The following is a 24,362-nucleotide window of genomic DNA, read 5'->3' as shown; positions in this document are numbered from 1 at the left end:
TTTCCGCTTGATAGTGGTTAAACCCTGCTCTGCTGGGGCTGGTGCTTGGGGCGTTTTGTCTTCTGTCCTCCACACCATCTCATTTCTCCCTTTGGTCTCGTGTCAGTCGTTAAATGCAGCCAGCAGGCGTTGTGGTTCCCACCTGCCACAGCTCTGGCAGGGAGGGAGTGGGCTTTTCTCTTTGCTTTCCCTGCAGTTTTGACCAGCTGGTACTGTCGTTTGTCACGCAGATTAATAGTAGGATCAGTTTAGAGTAGGAATTTTAGCTCTGTCCCAGTGTTTATGAAAAGGAGGGGAAGGCACGTAGGCGGAAGGAGTAATTAAGGTAGGTGGCACATGGAGGGAGACAGACTGAGTGTTTCTCAGAGAAGACGGAAGAAACAGGAGCTTCTGGGCGCCACTTCTGTGGCTCTGAGAGCAGCTGAGTAACTAAATCATTTCAAATGTTTCTGCTTATTTTCCAGTTCTCATTATCCTGAGCAATGTTTCAGTGCTTCTGTGCTGGTTTTGAGTTTGCCCCTGTTCTGCCTTGAATTTTTTGTCAGGATCTGAGGGCACCCATCATTTGTGCCGGCATGGCCCATGTCCAGGAAAGAACTGAATTCCCGTGCCTGCTGGTGGCGGCGTCACCAGAGATGTCACCTGTTCAATGGGTAGTGTCACAGCTCGAACCCTGCATGCTGGTGTGCTCCTCGCTCCTTCTGGCCCCGGGTCTCTGCTGCCTCTTGCAGGAGGCTCTTCTGGGCACTCCCAGCACTGCTTCCCATGCCTGGGGGAGGCCCTGGGGCAAGAGCGAGACTCTGAATAATTTAGCGGCTGCAGTTGTGTCCAGCAGTTTCCTCAATTCAGATGCCGTGTGCTTTGTTGTCTTCTGGTTAATTTTTTATGGCTCTGCGTTTGCAGTGTTGGGCTTTTGGAAAAAACCTGCAGGTGGCCGCGTTATGGGAACCGTGGTCGGCTTGTCACGCGCTGAGCTGGATGGAGGGGCGAGGGCGGGCGGGGGTCTGGACCGCTTCCAGTGCCCTGAGGAGGTTTCCCAGCTCAAAACTCAAGCTGGAAGCAATTCCAATTTGGAAAAGAATGGGAATCCCGTAGTGGCTGCAGAAGGTGAAGCCAGTTTAGTTCAGGGGTGTTCTGTAGTTTTAGGTTGGCTTTTTTTTTATTATTTTTTTTTTTTTAGTTCTTGCAAAGTGTATGAGTGGATGCTAGTGGAGACTTGAGGACTGATGAAAAGCTGAAGGTGGAAATAACGGGGGCGGCTCTTGTATTTTGTGGTGGTGCTGTTGTACAGAGGACTGGCCAGGTTAAGAGGTTAAGAGAGGGTTTTTATGCCAGAAGTTCTGCACAAGGACGGTTAGTCGTGATCTGTGGGGCGGGTATGAAGGGGTTGTCTCAGGCAGTAAGGGAGGGGAGGCGAATAGGGTCTGTAACCTAAACTGAAGTGCTAAAAATGAAGGCAGGGCTGAGGCTAAAATCAGACATTTCCCTTCTGTTAGCAGCTGGAGAAATGTAAAAGTATGTGCTTCTCCCGCATTAGCCTATCATTGATGCTTTTCCCCAAGAGTGCAGTAGAATAAAATGGATAACAGTGTTTGCATGCCGCTCATCCTCACCTTCTTGTCTCGTGGCTAATGCAAGGCCTTGGTCTTGGATTTTCTTTCTTTCTTTTTTCTTCTTGGACACAGCAGTTGGACACCTGAACCCCATGCTTTTCAAATAGCTGCCGCTGGGTACAGCTGTGTCTCTGGGACAGGGACCGCTGGGACAACTCCTTTGTGTTTTCTGCCGCCTGCAAGTTCCCGTTAGGATTGCCCGGTCATGCTAGCACGCTTTGCACGTCCGTTCTGCACACGCATAAGGAACCGGCGGCAGCAGACGTCTGTGGCAGCATCGTGTGTGTACCTAGATGAGAGGATTTCATCAGCCGCGATAGGGCCTCACGTTTGGTGAGCAGTAACCACTGCTGATGCTCCGTGCTCACGCACACGGAGAACCTTACTGCCTGGGAGGCTCTTAATGCGTTGCAGACACCGGTCTGCCATCCAGCTCAGGGGCCTGCGGCTGCTGGGGTACGTCTGAGGGTACCCGCAGGTGCTTCTTGTGCCAGGCCAAGGCGTGGTGCTGCGGGTGGCAGCAGCAGCATCGGGAGCCGTGGCGGTGGAGCGCGGCCGCTGCTCTATAAATAGGGCCAGCAGCCAGGATCTGGGGACTGAAGGCTGGGTTGCTATGGAGATTGATCTGAATCAGATTACCCGTGGCTCTGTTCTTACAGCTCGTGCATATGTGGCGGCTGCGTGGTCTCACATGTACAGCAGCAGGCTGCTTTGCACAGACATTTGGCCGAAGCGGGGGGAAGTGAGGAGGGAAGCAGCTGGAGGGCCAGCATACGAAAAGGACACCGAAATCTATTACTATGGCAACTGAGAACCTGAACCAGCCTAGCTTCAGTCTTGTGGTGCTGTAAAAAGGCTCCTGGCTGTGCCGTGTGATGCTTCTGCTTGTGAAGCAGTTCTGGTCACGTTAAGCCTATTTTTGGCTATGCAAGCTACCTCCATTTTGCTGGAAACCGATGTGCAGACTGAAGATGTTTGGCTGTGTCAGTAGCGTCAGGCATGTTCGCGGAACACGGTGAGGTAATATCATCCTTCTGTAGGAGGAAAGGAAGAGGTCTTTGGGTTACTCACATTCTTCAGAAGGGCTTCTAAGGACATCTTTTTGTACCACCAAAAACCGTTTTCACACTTCATTCTATAATTTTCTTTAGTCTAGCTTGGCACGTCCTTTTTCTCAACCTTTTATGTACATATGAGAAGTGGAAGCAGTTGGGATTCATCTGCTGTTTCATCTGTAAGAGCTCTTACTAACCCAAGCAATGCCTGTGCTCCAGGGAGGATGCTTTCAGAACCACCCTGCAGTCCCGTTCTCTGCTGGGGTTCTTATACTTGGAACTACTGCGTTTCATGGAGCCACACCTACATTGTAGGCTACCTATGCTAGATAAATATACCATTGTCTGCTTTAGGTATGTCTGGAATGCTTTGAAAATACCATTTTTTTTTTCCTCCTCAAGTTGTGTCAGTGCTAGTATCTGTTCAGGAGTCACAGCATTGGCATGCACTGCTTTCTTGGCAAGGTGGATGGTAACACAAGCGAAGCAGCTGCACCAGTATAGCAAGTCCATCCAGGTCTGACTTCAGAAATTGTTCAATCTTCTGTCAAGCTCTTCCATCAGGCTCAGGAGGAGGGGGTGTTCTCAACCCACATGCGCTCCTGTCTGTGTTCGTTGTGCTCGTGGAGCCACCATAGTGCCTGGATAGGGGAGAAACAGCACAATGTGCTTCCTAAGGATGTTGCATATTTTTAAGTATAAAACTACAGCAGTGTTTAATATAGCTGTTAAGCAGCAAAGGTATAAAATGGCTAATATGAAACGGGGACTGCTTGTCTGCTTCTTTAAAAGCTTAATACAAGCACAAGTAGTATGTGCTAAAACACAGGTCATGGCTGGAAGTAGCTCTCTCAGTGTACTCACGGTGTGTAACATGAGAAAATGAAACATAAGTCAAGCAAAAAGTGGGCATTGAAACTCCTGGCCATATCTGTGTTTGCTTCAGCTTTCAGTTTAGTTCGATTCATATGTAATGTCTTGATTTCTCAGTAAACAACGCAGTAGGGTTGGCTATAGATCTGAGCTGAGTACACACTGTCTTGGCTGAATATAAATAGAAATTCAAGATGTTCCAATGATATTTTAGAACTGAAAATTGTTCCTTCTGGACATGGTTGGAAATCTGGTCTTTTGCAAGATGAGGTTTCAATGAATCAGAATTTGTATGGCTTCTGTCCTGCAGTTCTTGCTGTCTTCTTCATGAGCTTCCTCCTTTTTCTCTTAGATATTAATGCCCCACTGTATGCTCTTTACTTACGCAGTTACTAAATTGAATTGTCTGACCCCGATTTATATTCTAAGATCCATTCACTTGTAATTGAGTAGTATGTTTCTTGTGTCAGATAAAAGCCAGAGATAAGGGAAGGACAGACCTCATTCTGCTGCCATCCTAAACTGGTGAGGAAGCACCACGCAGGAGCGCTTAGCATCTGCCTGTTGGAAAATAGTCTTCTACTGTCTTCATATCATTCTTTTGAGCAAACGAGTCGTTTTAAATGCATGCTGACTGTCATATAGGTGAGTGTAAGACTGGTCTGTCAAAGCTGGAGTTCAAGTTATTCTTTGACTAAATGACTTTGTTCCTCTAGCTTTGCATCTAGAAAGAAAAGACATTTTAGCAAAGGCTGGAGACTTCGAGGTGTGGATGAGACAGGCGCCGCGCTGTTCATTTCTCCCAGGGGACTAATGCTGGGGTATCGGTCTGACACGGATGACTCTAAACTGATAAAGAGTCTTCTGCAGTTCTGTCATGTTACTATATCCATCCTGTGGTGTGGTGCTTTCCCTGCTGTGTTTACAGAGATTTTTATTTCTGGGAGGACTTCAGCTTGCAGGATACCACACAGCTTGTCCTGTAAAAGTTCTGCTACAACCAAAACGTGGGTGTTTGGGGAATTTTGAAGAGTAGTGTAGTGCCAATAATAGAAGTGTTGTTTTGAACACTTTTTGGCTCAGTTAGTGGAAAACCATAGGTTAGTGCTGGCTGTGGCCTCTGTCTTTGTGTCCGGGCTACTGTGTCAGTTTGTACCAGTTCATGAGGGTTGCTGATAGCTGCTGTGGTGCGTGGGTAGTGCTCATTCTCACCAACCTGTTCACCATCCCTCTGAGTGCTTACTTAAACAGTGCTGATCTCTGAAGCACGATGTGTTTGTACAGTATGCTTCTGTGGTGGCCTTCACTTCTTTTTCCCCCTTCCTTGAGCCACAGTTACAGGCAGTTTCTTCTCGAGCGCTTCTTGACAACGCAGCCTTCAAAGGGCTGCATCCAAGATGTTTGTACAAAGAGAACACGCTGCAGAAGACAAGTTCAGAAAAAGCAACCTAGAGTTAAAGGAGCTCGAGAGGGAGAGCGAGCCATCAATGTCAAAACCTGTACCAAGATACTCTCAGTTCAGTGGTATATTCTCAGGTCCCAGTGGTAACATGAAAGAGGAGAAATGAGAGAAGCGACTGAGAGATCTTCTTCAATCTTTGGTCTCTTTCTGTTCTAATGTACTTGGTTTGTAAAAGCTAGAGGAAGGATGATAGCAAATTTCTGAGGAAGAAGCTACTTCACCTCCTCATTGCCTGCAGAGAAGTAAGCTCTCAGTAGTAGTTCATGATCATGTTCCCTGAGCTGCTCGCTCCTACCTCTTCCTTGTGCCTGCACGAGCACTTGTGTGGCCACTTGGTGAATCTAGTCATAGAAGTAACCCAGTAAAAACTAAAGTGGCATGGGAAAGGAAGAAGAAAGAAGTAAGGGTGTTAATTTTAGTCCTTATCAGTTCCCTGATCTGATTCATCATGTCACTGCATGAGCACTTTTACCAGCACAAAGCGTGGCCTGAAAGCTAGCTTTGGGCAGCTGCAGGGAGAGAGGCAGGACTGTGGAGCCTGTTTGTGTTGGCTTCTACAAGTTAACCCTGGTGTCCAGTGGCAGCCACGAGCAGGAAGGTGAATTCCAGCAAACGCTGGTCTAATGCTCTTTAATTGTTATCACCCCTCTAAATACTAAATCTGTGAAGGAGAGATTGAATAAAGGAAGGCAAAAAATACCTAAACTTCATTCTGATTCTTCTTGCTCTTGCTCCAATTCACCAAAACTTCATCTTCCAAAAGAGATGTCCTCTTTGTGCTCTGATGAATTGCAATCATAAGAAATGTTTTCCAGGCTACACAACTGAAGAAAAAGCACAGGATATGGACAGGTCGCTGAGGGGTAGGCTAAGGTTCTGTTCTTTTAGCTTCTCAGTTGGTCTGTTGTCATTGCAGATGTTTTTACCCCATGATAAATGCAGTTTACTTACTCCATGTTCACTGAGGGGCAGGATCCTCTGTTACAGAGGAAGAACGTAATTTGGTTACCACCGAGTAGCAAAAGTTTCTCAAAGTTGTACTTCTTGGGCACCTCATGGTAACTTGTTCCTATGCTCATACCTGTAACTGAACAGTGAGTTTCTGGGTAAAACTATGTGAATAATGACTTTATCTGTTTTCCTTCCAAACTGAAGGCAAAATAACCATATGATCATCCCAATTTCATCTTGTTCCTCTCAAGTTTGCGTACACCAAGATACTCGCAGTATGTGTTGGATCAAGAGCTGTCGCAGGACAGATTCTTCAGTGCTTTCAGTGATACCATTAAAATGAATAAACAGGAGCTTTGCTTCCTGTGTCTGTTGTTCAGAGAAGATAATTTATAAAAAATATTGCTGCTGAGAGAGGGTGTTTCATATCGCTGTCATTTACAGACCTTACTCCAGCTGTAATTAAGGATCTACTGAAATCCGACTGTGAAGTCTGAAAAAATATTTGGGGGTGGAGGGGATGTGTTAAGATTTCTTTTAATTTTTTTACTCCATAATTAATGCTTTCTAGTATGCATTTCATTTTCAGTAAATATTATACATTCACAGATTTTTCGTGTTATTCTTAATGCTGTTTGGAGGGATAATGAATGAACTTCCCCAACTGTGCCTGAAATATGAAGGGCTGGAAAAAAAGCTGATGTGTTGCTAGGCTTTGAATGAGGTTATGAATACTGATGGTTACAGTGCCTTTACCTAGCTTTTGGTTGTGAAGTAATGAGAGAAACGTCAAGAAAATTACCTAATTTGACTCAGGTTTTCAGCTTGTTAGTAAATTTGATATACTTTTATACAAATAAAACCTAAGTGTTATGTTGCAGAACTGAAAGGTTTTAGTACAGTAATAATTCTCTGTATTCTATGATAGCCTTAGGAGGTAAAGATAAATCGAAATAGAAACCTCGTTATCAGTACACGCCAAAAGACAATCTGTTCATTCTTTTTAAATAAAATATAGCTTTATTAATGTTTTTAGTGGGCTGTTCAGTTAACTTGTAGTACAGTTCGAGAATCTGTACAACATGAGATGTACAAGATCAAGGAAATGGACTAAAGTTGGTGAAAGAAACTTTAGTATGATTTACAAGAAGCACTTCTGCTCAAGCATGCAGTTCTGTATCTTCACAGGAAAAAGTGGTGGGGATCGCAGTCGTTTGGGGCCATGGAGGTCATTAGGTTTGGGAGGGTGAGGTGGATTACATCCAATTCGGCTTCTCTTGGTATTACCCCTTCTTTAGCTATGTTGTTTACCAGACACCTAAAGTTCAGGTTGCAGTTTTTGCTTTAGTTGTGTTTAGCTGCCATTTTAAGGCTGTTTTCCCAAGCACTGTGGGAATCCCAGGGGTTTGCCTAGACGACACTTTTGCCTCAAACCATTTCATGAATAGCTCTTAGCCAGTGACAGGCTTGTTTGCTTGTCTGTGGTCATTCTTGTGATCCTCTTGTTTATTGTGTGTTTCATCTTGCTTTGCTTTTGTGGCTACATGTAAACAGTTCCCGTATTACTATTATTTGTTAATAATAACAAAGCAACAAAACCACCCTGGGTTCCTTTTTATATTTTTGCATTCCATCCCACCTGAGAGGAAATGCCTCTTTCAGTCCCTGCTGCATTTCTGCATGTGGTGCACGCTCTGGATCGTGCCTTTTCTTCATCATCTTGCTCTAACTGCAGTCTCACTTTCTGGTGCCTGTATGTCCTCTGGAAAGCACCTCCTACTTCCACCTTAAGCAAAGTATCAGCTGGCGCTGAGAATAACCCTGTGTTTACTCTTTATTTCCTGTCTTCCCATTAGCAACTCGTACTGTAATTCAGCTTCCCTCCGTAAACTGCATCTTGTTGCTATGTTGAGAGCCAGGCCTTGGTAGAGATTTCTTCCAGCACGTTAACGAGAGCTGCTCATTCTGATGTCTGTGCAGGTTCAGAAAGGATGCGCCAGCTTGGAGTTGGGACTTTCTGAGCATATGCATTGTTTATATGAGCAATTCAAAAAAGGTGAAGTGGAAGTAAATCTCATAGTGTATATTTATACTCGTGAAGAGAGGGAGGTCTGGGGATGGCCGTAGCTACCCAGAACACAGGCTTTGGGGGAATGTAATTAATACATATATGTAATTGGTATTCCTGATTGTGCCTTTGACACTTTTGGTTTTCTTGATCGTAGGTTGAACTGGCCAGACATTTCAAAGCGAATTGCTCCCCAAGGCACTTGGTCACGGCTGACTGGATAACCGACTGCTGGATCCATGAACAGGAGGAGTTCACTGAGATGACATAGGGAGGGGGTCAAGGACAATGGTGCAGAAAAAGAAAAGCTGCCCTCGGTTACTTGACTACCTTGTTATCATTGGAGCCAGGTAATGGAGAAGATTCTCAGCTGTGCTTTTCTGTAGGCAGTAAAGGTGGTGGCGTGGGGGGCAGCATGACAAATAGCCTGGCATCTATTGATGAGGCCATGCTTTGTGCTGAATAAGAGTTGACTGGAATGTGTGAAAAAAGGGGGCATGTACTTGCCTAGGCCACTTTCTGAAGGATACTACTGCAGTCAGAGGTTTTTAATTTGTGGTCTTTAGACCTTTACATGTGTCTGCAAAGGGTGACTAAGAGTAGCCAATTTATATATGACTGATAGCTTGTGAGTCTGAACAACTTTGCTTCCACTGACATCAGGACAGGGTGATTCACAAACTGCAAATACTGAAAGCCACACGGAAGTGAAATGCTAGTTGGGTTTACTTCTCTAGCTTTTGAACTGTAGTCTGTAAACCCACTTTAAAAACAAGTCTGAAACTTACCTTACTTGGCCACTTTTCCTTCTAATACTCATTTGTCCTATTATGAACTACATGAATCCTTTTAATATATTATTCATTTTTTTTAGTCTTAGTAGCCATCAATAAATAAAATGTTGTGCTTGTCTACTTAAACAGCACACACGTCAACCCCATATTTCATATACTCTATATCTAATACACAGATGCTCAGCAAATGTTATTTTTCTATATTCAGAGTTCATGTGGTAACTTTCTGCCAGTTTCTTTAATGGGTGTGTTCTGAAATGTTTGTACTTTCGTTTCTAAATATCAGCATTTTATGTGCATCAGCCTGTTGCTTTATCTCCTGCTTTCTTTTCAAAATGCTTTGAGTGCAATATTGAAATAGGCTAAGTGGAGGAAATGAAGTAATTTCCTAAGTAATAACTGTTTTATTATTGTGTCTTCTGGACAGAATAATTCAATAGTTTAATTACTTCTTATTGTCTGTAGAAAAATAACCACGATTTTTCTGTGAGAGTTGGAAAGTAACTAGGTAAAGAAGAGGGAAGAAATGTTAACTGCCTCTTCCAGTGATGCTCACAGTGTCCAATGTCCTCACTTAAGGATTTGCTAGCATCATTTCAGTTTTTTGCTAGGCAACAATAACTAGATTGCTACTGCTTAGAGGTCTGTCGTCTTACTAGGCACTTCAACACGTGCCTCTGATAAGAGATGCAGTTGACTGAAGTAACTTCCACTGCAGGTTCCTTAGGAGCTCCATGTGGCTTTACCATCACATCTTGTTACCACAGCGCACAAGTAGCAAGGTCTTCTGGAAGTATTCCTTTTTATTAGATATAATTCTTCTAAGTGTCTGAGAAGACTGTGTCTTTCTGTCTGTAGCTCATATTACTGTAAAGACATGAACTTAGGATATATTAACTGGTACTTTGTTGATGACTTTTTATAACCGTTTATTTCCAAGTAGACTCTTTAAACAGTACCAATATTATTTGATATTTTTCTTAACAGGTGATGCATTAGTGGATACTAATACATAAAAGATTTTAAGGCTCTTATTTTCTTACAATATTTCAGTACTTAACCATTCAGGAAGTATAGATTTTGTTACCAATTTATGTCTTACTAAAGCATTTTTATTTTTAGTTTAGTAAAGTTTTTTGTTTGGAAGAACTATGTTCAGCAGAACTATTTATGCCAGTGATTTTCTTCTGTAAATTAAAAACATTCTATAGCTACTTGTCTGGTTTTTTTGTTCGTTTTGCTTTGTTGGTGCTTTTTTTTTTTTTTTTTGCTTGTTTTGCTTTTAAATCCAGCACTTCTCAAATAAGAGAAGAATAAGTTTCATCTGTATTTTGAAATGGGCAAATCTAAAGTATTAAGGTGAGAAAATGTCTCGCATGAGGTCCCTCAGGAGAGTGATGGTAGAGCCAGGGCTCCTGCATCCCATTTAGTATTGTGCTTACTTAAATCCTAATTACTGTAGAAAATGGCAAGAGGACAGACTTTATAGCAAAGGGGTCAAACCAGAGAGAGATTGTTTTGGGAATATTTTTCTTCCCTTGCTTTCTGGTTTTCACATTATTATTTCTCTGGCAGTTATTTGTGTAACTTTCATGGGAAAGTGGTGGTAGGAAAATTAGTTAATGCTTTGAAACAAGCTGTTCTTTTGGTGGGAAATCAGGTATAAATAGAGTTGTCTGTCTTTGTGTTCCATTAGTGATTTGCTGTACAAAGATTGGTGAGACACAGTAGTAAGTAGGCCTGCGTATGACTATCCAGCTTTTGTAGTAGCTCACACTCCAACTGAAAAAAAACAAACAACAAACACACACACACATTTGCTAAAACTTTTTAATGACAATTTTACAGGATGAGGTTTTGGGTTCATGGAACTTGTCAAGAACTCTATTGCTAACTTAACGGAAGCCAATGTCATTTAGGGTTAATAAAATCAACAACAGGTCATAATGTGCTTCACCAAATAAACTAAGATCTTTTTTGTATTACTTGGATCACTTGGTCTGTTGACTCTTTATCTGACTAAAGGCAGCTTTATTTTTGCTGCTTTTGTTTGCTTTCAGCCTCTTCCCACATTCATACTGGAAAAGCATTACCATTCTTGGTTTTTCCTCTACTTTTCAGCCTGTGGTTACAATGCATTTCTGCTGGAATTGTTAAAGCTTATTATATGTTATACATCATCTAACAGTATTGTGTTAGCTGTGTTACACTTCTGTCACAGCTGCTTCCTTTTGTGTAGCCTGGCAAAATTGTGGTGTTGCTTCCATGACTGACATGATGTTTTAACCTGTATCAGGGCCCCCCTTTATTTGCCTTGGCAGGATATTATAATTTATTATTTTCTTAGAAACCTCTCTAGGAACAGTCCAAATGTTATCAGTATGTCTTCCTTATAGGTCAACATAAATTCCAGGGACGTGCAATAGGTGCACAAAGCCCTGCTAGAGGGCTTTCTCTTACACTTTTTCATTTTGTTCATCCACTGAACTTTCATCAGACCGTATATTTGGAGGGGGACAGTGTCTTTCCTACCCAAGTATTCCCCAGAGACCCATGCAGTTAAACTCATTTTGGAAATCAAAGTCAGGGAAACATAGCAATATGTTATTCCCCTGGGAATATCATGCTCCTTGAGTCAAATTAGAATAGAGGGACTCCTTGTTGGGCCTTGGTAACGATGGTGTAGACTTTTATTTAACCTTTCTGCAGTTCCTGGGCTTGTGCTAGTGATTGAGAACTGTGGCTAGTGATTGAGGTGCTGCACTTCCCCTGGATATTAGGTTTGAGGAGAACCAAAGATGAAGCTGAACTTGCAGGCCCCTGACATGTCATTAGGGAGATACCAAAGATTTTATCAACGTTAATCACGTAAACGTGTGTTGTTTTTTTTGTTTGTTTGTTTTTTGTAGGCAGCCAAGCAGTGATAGTGTTGCTCAGACTCCTGAGCTGCTCCGACGTTATCCTCTAGAAGATCACGTGGACTTTCCTCTACCGCCCGACGTTGTGTTCTTTTGCCAGCCAGAAGGATGCCTGAGTGTGCGGCAGAAACGCATGAGCTTCCGTGATGACACTTCTTTCGTCTTCACACTCACAGACAAGGATACAGGTGTCATTCGCTATGGAATCTGTGTCAACTTCTACCGCTCCTTCCAGAAGCGAGTACTTAAGGAGAAGGGAGAAGGCACAGGAGGACATCGAGCTCGTGAGGGACAGAAAATCACCAAATCTGGGGATGTGTCTGCACCCCAAGAGGATGTGGGCACTGAGAGTTCAGAGAGTGGTTCTTCGCTGCAGGTTCCAAGTACAGAGTCTACCCCAGATGTGAATCGATCACCACGCAGTAAGCGGCTGGCCAAAGGCAGCCATCGCTCTCGGAACAGCACCCTGACTTCTCTGTGCATCCTCAGTCACTATCCCTTCTTTTCCACCTTCCGTGAATGTTTGTACACCCTCAAGAGACTTGTGGACTGCTGTAGTGAAAGACTGTTGGGCAAGAAATTGGGGATTCCTCGTGGAGTGCAGAGGTATGTTGAGGGGGGAGAAAACTTTTTCCTCCCACTGTTTTTTTCCAATTGGCAAATTGTCATGGCAAATTGTCTCCATAGGTGTAGCTGCGGAAGTTGGTGGTTGATCTTTTTGCTGTTTTAACCCAGAATCACACTAGGAAAGGGAAATTTTTGTGATGATTTGTGTAAAACTTCTCTATCTGGTTCTGTCTCCTGGTATGATTTTAATTTTTGATATGCCTGTGGAGGCACTGCTAACAACTGACTGAACATGATCTTTGTGAAACTGAGCACTGATGCTGCGATTGTTGCTTTGGTGTATAAGCTCCGTGGCAGTGCGTGTCAGGGCTAGTGGTTCTCTGGCAGATTAGAAACAGTTGAGAAATGGCAGGGAGAATTTCAACTTGGGGCCAGAGGGAAATGATGAAAGTATTTTTCATAAGCTCATTAAACACAATCTGAACTTCAGCATGGGAGAGAGCAGACTAGAGAAGCAGGAATGACTGAAGGAGATCAAAGTACAAGGTCTGAAGAGGAGAGAGAATAGGAAACGAAGGAGTTGACTATGAAGCATATGGGAATGGAGGTTTGCAACAGCAAATTAAGTAGGATCTTGGTATTTTTTTTATGTAATTTGGTAATCTTACATATCTGCTATTATAATGCTGGGTATGTAACAAAAGCTGTTGCACTGCAGGGTACAGAAGGACCAAGGTCTTTATGTGTAACAGTTATGGATGTATATTTGTATTGTACCTGACACCTACATGCCAGGAAGATATTTTTCCTTTCCAATACATGAACTAATAAGAGCAAATATAAAATGAGTCTCTGGAGAAAGAGGGAATTACCTTACTATTAAGAGGGATTGAGCTGTGAGATAGCTCTTAATGTGAGTTTGTAGCTTGGTATGCTCCAGCTTAAACATCTCAAAACCAAAAATTGACAGGACATCTGACACTTGCATCTTTGTATGCTTTTTATGAAAGAGGAAGTCTGCCCCTTTTCAGAGAGTGGTGACCTGCTTGTTGGGTTCCTGCCCCAGAACAGCTCTAGGAGATTGTGCTGGGCTTGTGTCAATTCCTGCATTAACAGATTTATCACCTGAATCCACTGACGGTGAGGAAAAAATGTTTCTCTCAGAACAAAAAATATTTTTTTAATGGAAGTATGCTTTAAGGGAGCTTATTTCATCATTTGGTTTAGTCTAATCTTTTCTGAGGCAGAAAAGAGCTAAATTTCATGACTTTCAACTTTGTGAACTCAACTGAATTTTGAAAGGAGAGCTGATGCATTCCAGTGTTTGAGTGGCATGTAGTATTTTAAAAAATTGCTGTTGTTGACCATAATTCTTAGAGTTAAGAGGAGAAGAACTGAGTGACAGATGAGGAAGGCAAGAGGAGGGGGCTAAGCATCCATCAGGGGGACGAGTAAAGCTGCTGTTTTGAATTACTGTGTGGTTTGCAAGCTGTGACCTGGAAAAGTAGAGTGGTTTTGAAGTGGTGGCAGAATAAAAATGCCAGCTTACAGCTTGCAGAAGGTTGAGTGTGCCTGTTAACAACTTAATGTCCTGTGTGTTACAAGTGGCTGAGGGAGGAGCAGAGGATGGGAAGCATCACAGCTTCTGAGAGGTGTATCAGTCAGCGTAATCTCAAATTGCTGTTGTTTTGACCCCTCCAAAATTCTGTAATTTTTTGTTCTTTATGAGGTCTCCAGTGTCATCCTTTTTTCTTCCTTTTTTTTTTTTTTAAATTTGAGCCGTTTGAGCTCTAATTTGAGCCATCCCATTCTAACAGACCTATCACAGTAACCAAAAATATTTATCAGGCTGAAATTTGTGCCCAGTGGCTATAGCAGGTTCCCAGCCATCATGCATACTGTGCTACAGCATTAAGGGATCAAATGGACTATCCACGTTGCTTCCCTTGTCAGATCCAGTTTCAAGTTTTGAAGCACTGAAGGCTTGAGCAATGCTGTACGTGCTTTTTGGCCAGCCTGCCTTTGAGCTAGAAGTTTGCAGATTGCTAGCTTAATGCATAGAAAAATGTCTGCTTGTTTTGCTAAGGTACCTATATGCTTCCCAGACAACTTTCAGAAATTTATATTCTCAGCTGAAATGCAGCCACTTCTGCTGTGGGTCGTTCAGCTTGTCAGAATGATAAAATGCAATTTAAGAGAGGATGTAAAAATATTTTATGATGCCAAAACACCTAAGAGATCTTGGTGCGGCATATTTTTATTATCTCAAGTTATTATTTCATATTCTTGAAAAAGTTTGTAGAACTGCTGGGAGCAATCCTACAGTCAACTGGGCTGCAGCATTTCTGGACAAGATATGAGAGTCTCCCAGTTGCAGGCTGAATTTCAAGCACCAGGGCAATGCAGGATGTGTCTTCAGAGATCCGGACCTTACCAGATCGTTTAAATGAATGAATGACCTCTCGGACCAATGTGGCATACTTGTGTTGACTTCTGCCTCAGAAAGATCTAATCTTCCCCACAGCTGTTGTTTCAGCAAGGTTAAATCCCTGTCTTCCCTTCCCTTGAGTGGCCAAACATGTTAGCTGCATCATTTAATTCTTGGTGACTCTTCCCTCTCCCTTGAAGAGCCATGCAACCCTGAAGAGGAATGGCTGTCAAATGAAGCTGTGGAGTGTTAATCTTCTTGTTCTCCACGTGCAGGGACACAATGTGGCGGATTTTCACAGGCTCCCTCCTTGTGGAGGAGAAGTCCAGTGCATTGCTGCACGACTTGCGTGAGATTGAGGCCTGGATATACAGGCTGCTGCGTTCGCCGATGCCCGTCGCTGGTCAGAAGCGGGTGGATGTGGAAGTCTTGCCACATGAGTTGCAGCCAGCTTTGACTTTTGCTCTTCCTGATCCATCCCGCTTCACCTTGGTGGATTTTCCATTGCATCTGCCTTTGGAGTTGCTGGGAGTGGATGCCTGTCTGCAGGTGCTGACCTGCATCCTTCTGGAGCACAAGGTAGGAAGGGGAGAGTTGATCTTTGATAGGTAGGTAGGAAGCTCTGCCTTCTCCAAAGCCAGGGTAGGCTGGATGTGTGGAAGGGCTGTCTACTGCATTCTTTGGGATCAGTTTGTGTGGAGGCGGGAAGGAATAGCTCCTTCTGAGGTTCCTGTTTCGAAAAGTTTTGATCTTGTAGTAAAAAGCACCTGAAGTTTGCTTTCAGACAGATTAGTTGAAGGGTTGTCCAGTTCACAGCTGTTAAAACAGAGTCCTGCAGGCTGTGATATTTGTATGCCCCTGGGGGGAGTACCAGAAGAGAAGGGTTGCTGCAGTGCTAATGTGAGTTTCTGTGGTTGCAGGTTGTATTGCAGTCCCGAGATTATAACGCTCTCTCCATGTCTGTGATGGCCTTTGTGGCTATGATCTACCCCTTAGAGTATATGTTTCCAGTGATCCCTCTGCTTCCCACCTGCATGGCCTCTGCAGAACAGGTATGTGTTTTGCCTTCATTAGTCTTTTGCAAAGGATGTTTCTGTGATGTCTCAAGCAGATAGAAGCAGTCCTTGTTTCTTTCCCCATGCTTTCTCAGGGGCTGTAACACGCCTTGCAAAGAATGTTTTTTGAGCACCACCGACTATTTAAATTGTAGGTAACACCTTTTATGTAGAACATCCTCAAAGCCTGCTTAGTGAATAGTGTGATTCAAAGCAGTACCTTAAAAGCAATGGACTGAAAGGCCCTAGATCTACAATACTATGGCAAGAATTTACTCTTCCCCTCCTTGCCCTCCTAACTGAATATTAAGGTTTGTTGGGGAGGGTTCATAGTAGTTAAGGAATCTTGAGGGCTATTGATTCAGAATTTAGAAACTACTGCCTGCAGTTTATTCTCCTCAGAAGTATGAAATGTCAAGTTACTTCATCTGGAAGCCTGGGTTTCATAATAGTCAGCTCTGCAGGAGCTCATTATTTTCCTTGGAAAGATAGAATTGAGGCCATATTATTAATTCAGTGCTATCCTGCAAATGATGCTGCAGGTTTGTTTTTCCCCTTGCGGGTAACCAGGTGTTCTAGATTTAAAGGATAACTTAACCTCCCAAACAGCGGATCTCAGGCTGCTACGTGGCTTATTGATTTAAACCTTTTCCCTCTGCTGATCCTCAGAAACAACAAGAATTTCTTCTTAGATGCTTTTTACACAAACGTGTGGAAAACCTATTTCTTAGGCTTCCTAGAGATGGTAAAGCCCTTTAAGCCTAATGACGTTTTTTCAACAGCACAGTCTTGGTTTGAGCTGAGGGTGTATTCATCTGCTACTTTCTGCTTCTCCAGTTAGGCTTTTACTCTGAACATCTTTTTTTCTTCGTCCATGACATAGCAAGCTATTAGTTGAGCTATTTTTTTTTTTCCTTAGAGCCATGCAGCCACATAAAAGTACATCCCTGGCAGAAAAAACACTGATTTTCTTCTAGATGAGAATTGAAGCTCTTGGAGCAGGAGTGGTTTTTTTTTGGTTGTTTGTTTGTTTTGAAATGCTTCTATTGTGTGGAGTTAGTGACTTATTTATCAAAGCCTTGTGTGTTTTCTCTTCTGATGTAAACCTACTGTATTGTTATTTATTAAAAAAAAAAAGAATATGGTGATATCAAATTCTGATCTTGTCCTTTTTAAGATGTCTGTCTCTCTCAGTTGCTTCTAGCCCCTACACCTTATATCATTGGTGTTCCAGCAAGTTTCTTCCTTTACAAACTGGATTTTAAAATGCCTGATGATGTATGGCTTATTGACCTGGATACCAATAAGGTAAGTGATACCCATAAGGACTTTTGGCTTTGTTTCCAGGGAACTGTGCACTTTCATCAGTGTGCATACAGAGAATTTAAGAATGTCTATGCTTATAGGCTGGCCTCAGTCTGCCCCTGTCACTACTGTCCTAAATTTTAGGATTCTGTTTCCTTGCTTCAAAGTCCCCACTTCTTTTATTCATAAGGCATTCTTTTTCAGTTAATCCGTCTGGCTATTTCATAGGAAGATAAATCCTCAATAAATGATAAAGCTGTCTCACTGGGTAACTTGACCCTGTCTACTATAGCCCTAGGTAAGAATCTAGGTCTGATAAGAGCCTTGCAGCAGCATTGGTTGTCACAATTCAAATGGGGCCACATATCTTGCTTTTCTATTGTGGCATGAGCAAGGCTATTTCAAGGGAAGTGTGTTTAACATCTTACACTTAATGGAAATTCTTAAGGATGAGTATAGGTTCATTCAAACTTTCCTTTTTTGTGGTTTATGACAGAGTAATCCTCCCTTGTTTGTGACACTGTAAATACTATTAAATAGTCATAAAGAAGTGAAAATCAAAGTATTGATCCAGGTTGGTTTTGAGTTTTTCATGTTTTTTTTTTTTTTTTTTAATTTGATGTTATGACTTTTATCCAGTCTCAGAAGCAGTGGAGATGTAGGGGATTCTCGTTTTGAAATGGCTACAGCTGGGTAACTTTTAGTTTGTTGCTTGTGCTTAATTCCAGGTGATCGTTCCTACAAATGCAGAATCTTTGCCATCACTTCCAGAACCAGAAGCATCAGAGCTGAAAAAGCATCTGAAACAGGTAATAAGCATTTTGGGAGAAGGACTCAGATTCAGTAGAACTCAGCAGATGTAGTCTTGCACAGCTCTTTTGCTGTACTGGACAAGAATGCAAGTCAGCAAATGTAAAGCAAAAGGTGTTAAAAGCAGGTGTGTATCCTGGCAGGTGTGTATCCTGGCACATCAGATGGATGTGAATAAGGTATCAGGATGCTAGAGTACATGTGTTAAAGAAGGTGCCCCTCAGCCAGTCATGGCAAGGTCTGCTCTGGATGTGGAGGTGGGCTAGTCAATAGGGGAGGAAGTTATTGGGATGTTTTCTTCTGAGTCCCCCGAGCACCTCTGTGATTTTTCTAACATTGCCTTCTTCTGACAAACCTAAATCTGAGACTTTTATCTAGTTTTAGATCTTTAGTTTTTCCGAGGAATTTCATGTTCATTTTTGTTGCCTGTTTATCTTCTGCTGTCTCCGCTGCTTCCACTTTTGTAGGGAAGCACAGGACTAGGGATTTTCTGTCAAGGTATTTTAAGACACCACTTACATATGGGTGTCCAGATAGAATATCCCCTCTCTTAGAACAGGGCAACATGTTAAGCTTTAAAAGTGATATTAATTGATACAGATGTTAAGGGTTAGGTATCTAGCTGCTGGCTTTTCTCTCTTAAAGCAGAGAGCTGATTTGGAAAAGCAAGTGATCACTAAGGCCTATGAATGCAGTTAATTTCTTAGCCTAGTGAAAGATAATTCAAAATGCTCTTGGATGCAGTAGATGGTTTTTGTTTCTCACTGTTGTTTGGGGCTAACTTGTTCCTGTTTGGTGCGGAAAGTTCCAGATTCCTCCTTTACATTTGCCATGCAGGCTTAAACTCTGACCCAATCCATCTAGCAATGATCATCTTTGTTTCCCCTCCATTCACAGATCTGTGTGTGAGGTCTGTCTCTTCTCTTGGGTCCTGCTAAGCCATTAATCAGCTTGGGTCATCCTTGCTGATCATGTCAAGCAGGTTTTATCTCTTTATTTCTGTTTTCCTTATGCACGCTGCATGCAGTATCTAAAGGTAAAGTGTATTACTGACCTGATGAGGTCTGCTCTCTCTCTCCTTGTAGACCTGGAGAGCAAAGTGTGTGACCTCTATGATACCCCAGTACCTGCTGTCAGCACTGATGGAAGCAATGTGTTGCTTGGAGTTTTGTTAGATCTACCTTCCCCTTACTTCTGCCTCACCCCCTTGCAATTTCAGGCACTGTTCAGTAAAACTCTCTTACTACAGCAAATTTGAATATCAGAAGAACAAATTGCAATTTCCCTGAACACTTTCTATTTAAAATTGGCAGAGTATTCACCAAAATTCAGTACATCCCTATATATTCCTATGCCCGTTATCATCAAGAGTTGACTATTGGCAGAGGAACAGGAGGGCTACTGGTTGCTTTGCAAAGTAGAGAAGACTAAATTGTGGCCCATGTCACTAAGGTTAACACCCTTAGTGTCTTAGTGGTCAATGAATTAGGTCTTAGTGTCAATGAATAAAATTCAAGATACCTGATTTTAAACTGCAGTGGAAAGTAATTTGCTGTACCAATAAGGACAGGAACCTTTCCACTCTCCAGAGGAACTGTAGTCGAATGTGGATGTTTGGGGGTGGGGCAGTTAGACCTCTCTCCATGTGCCTATTTTGTCGTCCTTTTTATTTCCTCTTATTTGTGATATTTGGTAGTAATAGATTATTTTTTTTTTGTTTCCCCCTCCATCTGTTTCTCTGTGGTCATGTGTTCGTCTTGGCTCTGATGGGCTGCTGGTGTTATCATATGATCTTCCATCATGCCTCCAGTGTCTGGTTAGCATGACTGCAATCACTCAGCAACAGCTGCTCACTCCTGACAACAAGGTTCTTTATTTTATTCTTTTCCCCTCAATTTTCCATTTTACCCTTTTCCTTTGGTGTTTTGATTGTACTTTGTTTTATATGTTTGTTTATTTTTGAAATAAACCAGTGAAGACTCAGTGGGCAAATGGGAGAAATGAAGGAGGTGCAATTTAGGTTGGATCTGGGTGTTAAGGACTGACTTGCCAGTCATGCTGCTCCAGTGCTTTTTACCGAGGATGTTATGAGGGTTGAAGAGGATGGTAGCTTTATGGAGAGATTAAGCTCTCATTCAGATGGAAGTGTAGGTTTTCAGGGATAGGTACAGGCAGATGCCTGTGTAAGAGGTGTCTGCACACAGTTGTAGGATATCAAACTCACTGGCTGAACTGCCAAGTTGCAAAGCAAGTTTCAAGGCCTCCAGGTCCCAGTGTGTATTCAAATTACACGTGGGAATAACTCTCAGGTATATTGTACAGAGTGCCATACAAGCAGTGGTCAGATTTGGATTGTCTGTTCTCGTGTCATGAATGAGTCAAAGCAGACTTCCATGCTAACCCTTGGGTAGCTCCAAGACTGTTTCGTCATTAAGGAGATCATTTGGACTGTCCACATAAAGGAGGGCCTGGAGATACTTCTTGACTCAGTGTAGAAGAAAGAGTTTAAGACAAACTAATGGAGCATGCATAATTGTTGTGATTGCCTAGAGGCAGAGTAGCTCTGATCTCACTCTTGTTCCTTGAATAATTTATGGCTGAATGTGTGCATAATGTTGTCCTTTGTTAGGCACTGGCCAGCATGAGTCTGAATACTCAGCCCATTCTTAACCTAGAGAAGTTCCACGAAGGGCAGGAGGTGCCACTCCTGCTGGGAAGACCGCAGAATGATTTGCAGTCTACTCCCTCCACGGAATTCAACCCTCTGATCTATGGAAATGATGTGGACTCTGTGGATGTGGCTACCAGGTGAGGCTGAACAGGAAGGTAGTGTTGAGTCTTCTTAAAGTTTGCACTTGAAGGCAGCACAGACATCGCTCTAAGTCCTGTGATGGAAGCAGGGTCTTCCAGGTTCTACCGCAGGTTCTAGTCTACATAGAAAAAAATAAAAAGAGAAGGAATTACAACGTTTGTATCAGATCCATTAAGTGCATGAATAAAATTATATATCTTGAGGGGTTATTTTGTTCCTTGCATTCTCCTATAGATCATCCCTTTTACCTGGACCAGTCAGTCTGATATTGTATTCTCAGCTTAAATCACAAGCCTTGAATTACAAAAAAAAAATGTATCTGGAAACTTAGTCATAACTTAAGCTAGCGGATCCAAGAACACTGTCTCTCCTTGGGTGGGTCTTGGTTTCAAGGTGGTGAATTAAAACTAAGTAATTTCTTCTGTGTGTGCTTTTCTTTTTTTATTTTAAGAAGTTTTCTAAGACAGCTTTTTGTACTAAGTTACCGTTCCCTGAAGGTTTGAAACATTGCCTAATGCATACATTTTAAAGGTTGTGTCTTTTTTATCTGATATATATTCTCTGCTTCTTTTTAGGGTTGCTATGGTGAGATTCTTCAACTCACCAAATGTTTTGCAGGGTTTCCAGATGCATACTCGCACTCTTCGTCTTTTTCCACGACCAGTGGTGGCCTTCCAGGCAAACTCCTTTCTTGCCTCCAGGCCAAAGCAAACACCTTTTGCAGATAAGCTTTCCAGGACACAGGCAGTAGAATATTTTGGAGAATGGTCACTCAACCCTACTAACTATGCTTTTCAAAGAATTCATAACAGTAAGTTTTGGTCTTACATTTCCTGCACTTTTGATGTCTTGTCTCTTAAAATGTAGAGAGATTCTAGGGATGAACTTAGCTTAATGCCATACTATTCATAGAATTGTAGAATATCCCAAGTTGGAAGGGACCCACAAGGATTGAGTCCAACTCCTGGTTTTGTGCAGGATCATATCAAACCGTATGTTTGAAAGTGCTCTCCAAATGCTTTTTGAACATCTGTATGCTTGGTGCCACAACCACTTCCCTGGGGAGCCTGTTCAAATGCAGCATTCCTGCTGGGTGGGGAAATCCAGTTCAAGGAACATTTTTCTATTTATATATATATCGATAGGTTTCTACCAAATTAGCATTGCTGTTAGCCCCTCATTTTTCCAGTTAATTGTTTACTTACAGAGAAGAAGTCTGTCTCTCCCTTTGTGTAAGACTTAGTAAGGAATAGCCTCACTGTGAATGAAGCCTTCAACACAAATAAATGAGTTCAATTAACTCTCCTTTTTTTTTTTTGTGCAGACATGTTTGACCCAGCACTGATTGGTGACAAACCTAAGTGGTATGCCCACCAGCTGCAGCCCATCCACTATCGTGTCTACGACAGTAATTCACAACTGGCTGAAGCACTGAATGTACCCGTAGAGAAAGAAACAGACTCTGACCCCACTGATGACAGGTTGGTGGGGAACATAACTCTAGCCACATGATAGTTACTTCAAATTATTCTGGGCCTTTCCTCCAACTTCTTGTTTGCAGCCTTTTCCTCTAGCCTTCCATGCTGTTTTATTTCTTCTGTCTGGTCAGAACACTGACATTGAAGTAAACTGTCTTGCTACACTGTCATCATCATAGCAGCAGTTTATCCCTTTGCTTGTGTTTTCTCAAGCCTTCATTTAACATGATTCTCTATTTGTACTTTGCTGTTTTCTTTTGCTACTTGTATGCCACTTGTCATTTGGTATTTCTTCCCACCCTTACGCTTTTCTATTCCATGCTGTTCTCTCTCAGGTTATTTGTGTTGCAGTACTACAAGTACTCCCACCCATCCTACCACTCTTTCAAATCTCTAATCAGCACATGGTTATGCAAAGCTTGCTAGTACTACCTACTGCCTGAGACCTTCTTGTATGTTCAGTAAAGTGAGAATAATTTTTTGTTAGTGTGTTTTTGACCATGTTTTCCAGAATTTTTCATCTTGTTTTATTATCCTTCTTTTCTTTTAGCCTATGAGGCCCTCAGGCTTGGAATCGCTTATCTTTTATGTTCTACATAGCACCAGTGGTCCTCACAGTGGGATTAATCATTTGTATTAAAAAGGGAGTGCTTTTCCTTTGATCTCCAGTTCTCTTGAAGCTTCTTCCCCCCTCCGGCCCATATTGAGAATTCATATACTACTCCCTGTTCACCTGTAGTTGACCTTGTTAACTTTGCTGGGAGCCTATAAATGTCATACCATTTTGCCTTGTTACCTATCTCAAAATTATTTCATTTGCTCTGACTTTTCATGAAGCTGGCCCCTTGCTCTTGCCAGGATTCTTCTTCTTTTTCTGTGTGGAAACTGTAATATCACAAGATTTTTAAGATGTCCATGAAAACAGTGTGTGCTGATTCACATCTTTGAAATACTGGGCCCTGCTGTTGCTATGCTGCTACCATTCATCTCTCTTTTTTACCTGTTGTGGCAGTGGCAGTGACAGTGTTGACTATGACGACTCAAGTTCCTCCTATTCCTCCCTTGGTGACTTTGTCAGTGAGATGATGAAATGTGACATTAATGGCGATACTCCAAGTGAGTAACTTTGAGCTTCATTTTCACAGTGTCCACATAGGTTCCTCTTCCCCATTCATCTGCACTGAGGGGGGAAATGCCTCCCCTGAGTCTCTTAATCAGAGCAAAGTATTGTTCCATTGTAGTGTTGCTCTGAGGAAAAAGAGCATACTCCTTCAATTTCCAGTGGTAGGCTGAAGAAAGACCTTGTTTCTGCTTATGTACAGTGCCCTCCAAAGGACACTGGGAGGAAGAAGAACAGAAATAATGTGCTGCTGAACACAAGTGTCTCTCTTGATTTGGAAACAACCTGCCAGTAGATAAGATGCGATATGGGCAGCAGATTATGAACTTTCTCCTGCCCCTGCTTTCGGTCCTCAGTGCTGACTTTAATGAGTCACTCCATTCTAGTGGGGACAGAAAAATACATTCTCTGTGGTTTATATGGAGCCTGCAGCATCAGTGTCTCTTTCGAGACTGCGAAACTATTACTCTTTTCAATAAACCAAATACAGGAATGCCGATGCATTTCCTATATCCCAAGGGCAAGAGATAACAATCATAAGTTCCAACAAGGGAAGTTCTGCCTGGACCCAAGGCAAAGCTCTCCGTAGTGAGCATAGTTAAACAGGTTCCGAGGGTCAAAGTGGAGTTTCAAGCCTTTGAGTCTTACATAACTCAGTGGACAAGACCTGAGCAATCTGCTCTAATTTTCATAGAATCATAGAATATCCTGAGTTGGAAGGGACCCATAAGGATCATCGAGTCCAACTCCTGGCACCATACAGGTCTACCCAAAATTTTAGACCATGTGACTAAGTGCACAGTCCAAATGCTTCTTAAATTCCAACAGGCTTGGTGCAGTGACTACTTTCCTGGGGAGCCTTTTTTTTTGAAGTTTTTGAAATTTTGAAGTTAGTCCTGCTTTGAGTAGGGAGTTGGAATAGATGACCTCCAAAACCCTTTTACAGCCTAGCTTCTTATGTGATTCTGTATTGTACTGAGCAGTCCTCATCTGCCAGTGATCTTTATTTAGATGAGCAAAAGGCTGAGGAAGGCAGTGTTCTTTAATGCAAAA

At 42.4% G+C, this 24,362-nt stretch overlaps 1 protein-coding gene across 47 annotated transcripts in view; it reads left to right on the top strand.

Moving 5' to 3' along the window:
• The window catches only part of MADD (MAP kinase activating death domain), a 67,982-nt gene that overhangs the window by 4,078 nt on the left and 39,542 nt on the right, over nucleotides 1-24,362 (top strand). For 22 of the 47 annotated variants that reach the window (XM_040558092.1, XM_040558084.1, XM_040558080.1 and 19 more), the window contains exons 2-12: nucleotides 8,180-8,372; nucleotides 11,726-12,340; nucleotides 15,005-15,308; nucleotides 15,650-15,781; nucleotides 16,979-17,092; nucleotides 17,818-17,898; nucleotides 19,710-19,766; nucleotides 20,529-20,707; nucleotides 21,287-21,522; nucleotides 22,036-22,192; nucleotides 23,199-23,305. In XM_040558092.1, coding sequence (XP_040414026.1) covers nucleotides 8,311-8,372; nucleotides 11,726-12,340; nucleotides 15,005-15,308; nucleotides 15,650-15,781; nucleotides 16,979-17,092; nucleotides 17,818-17,898; nucleotides 19,710-19,766; nucleotides 20,529-20,707; nucleotides 21,287-21,522; nucleotides 22,036-22,192; nucleotides 23,199-23,305 — 2,044 coding nt within the window. In that variant the 5' untranslated portion in view covers nucleotides 8,180-8,310. Of the gene's footprint in view, nucleotides 1-2,566; nucleotides 2,634-8,179; nucleotides 8,373-11,725; nucleotides 12,341-15,004; nucleotides 15,309-15,649; nucleotides 15,782-16,978; nucleotides 17,093-17,817; nucleotides 17,899-19,709; nucleotides 19,767-20,528; nucleotides 20,708-21,286; nucleotides 21,523-22,035; nucleotides 22,193-23,198; nucleotides 23,306-24,362 lie in introns of those variants that run through there. The other 25 variants (XM_040558096.1, XM_040558095.1, XM_040558090.1 and 22 more) reach the window with 5 other exon arrangements.

Source organism: Cygnus olor, chromosome 5 (genome assembly GCF_009769625.2).
Source record: "Cygnus olor isolate bCygOlo1 chromosome 5, bCygOlo1.pri.v2, whole genome shotgun sequence".
Classification (NCBI taxonomy): Eukaryota; Metazoa; Chordata; class Aves; order Anseriformes; family Anatidae; genus Cygnus; species Cygnus olor.
This window is presented reverse-complemented; position numbering and strand designations above follow the sequence as displayed.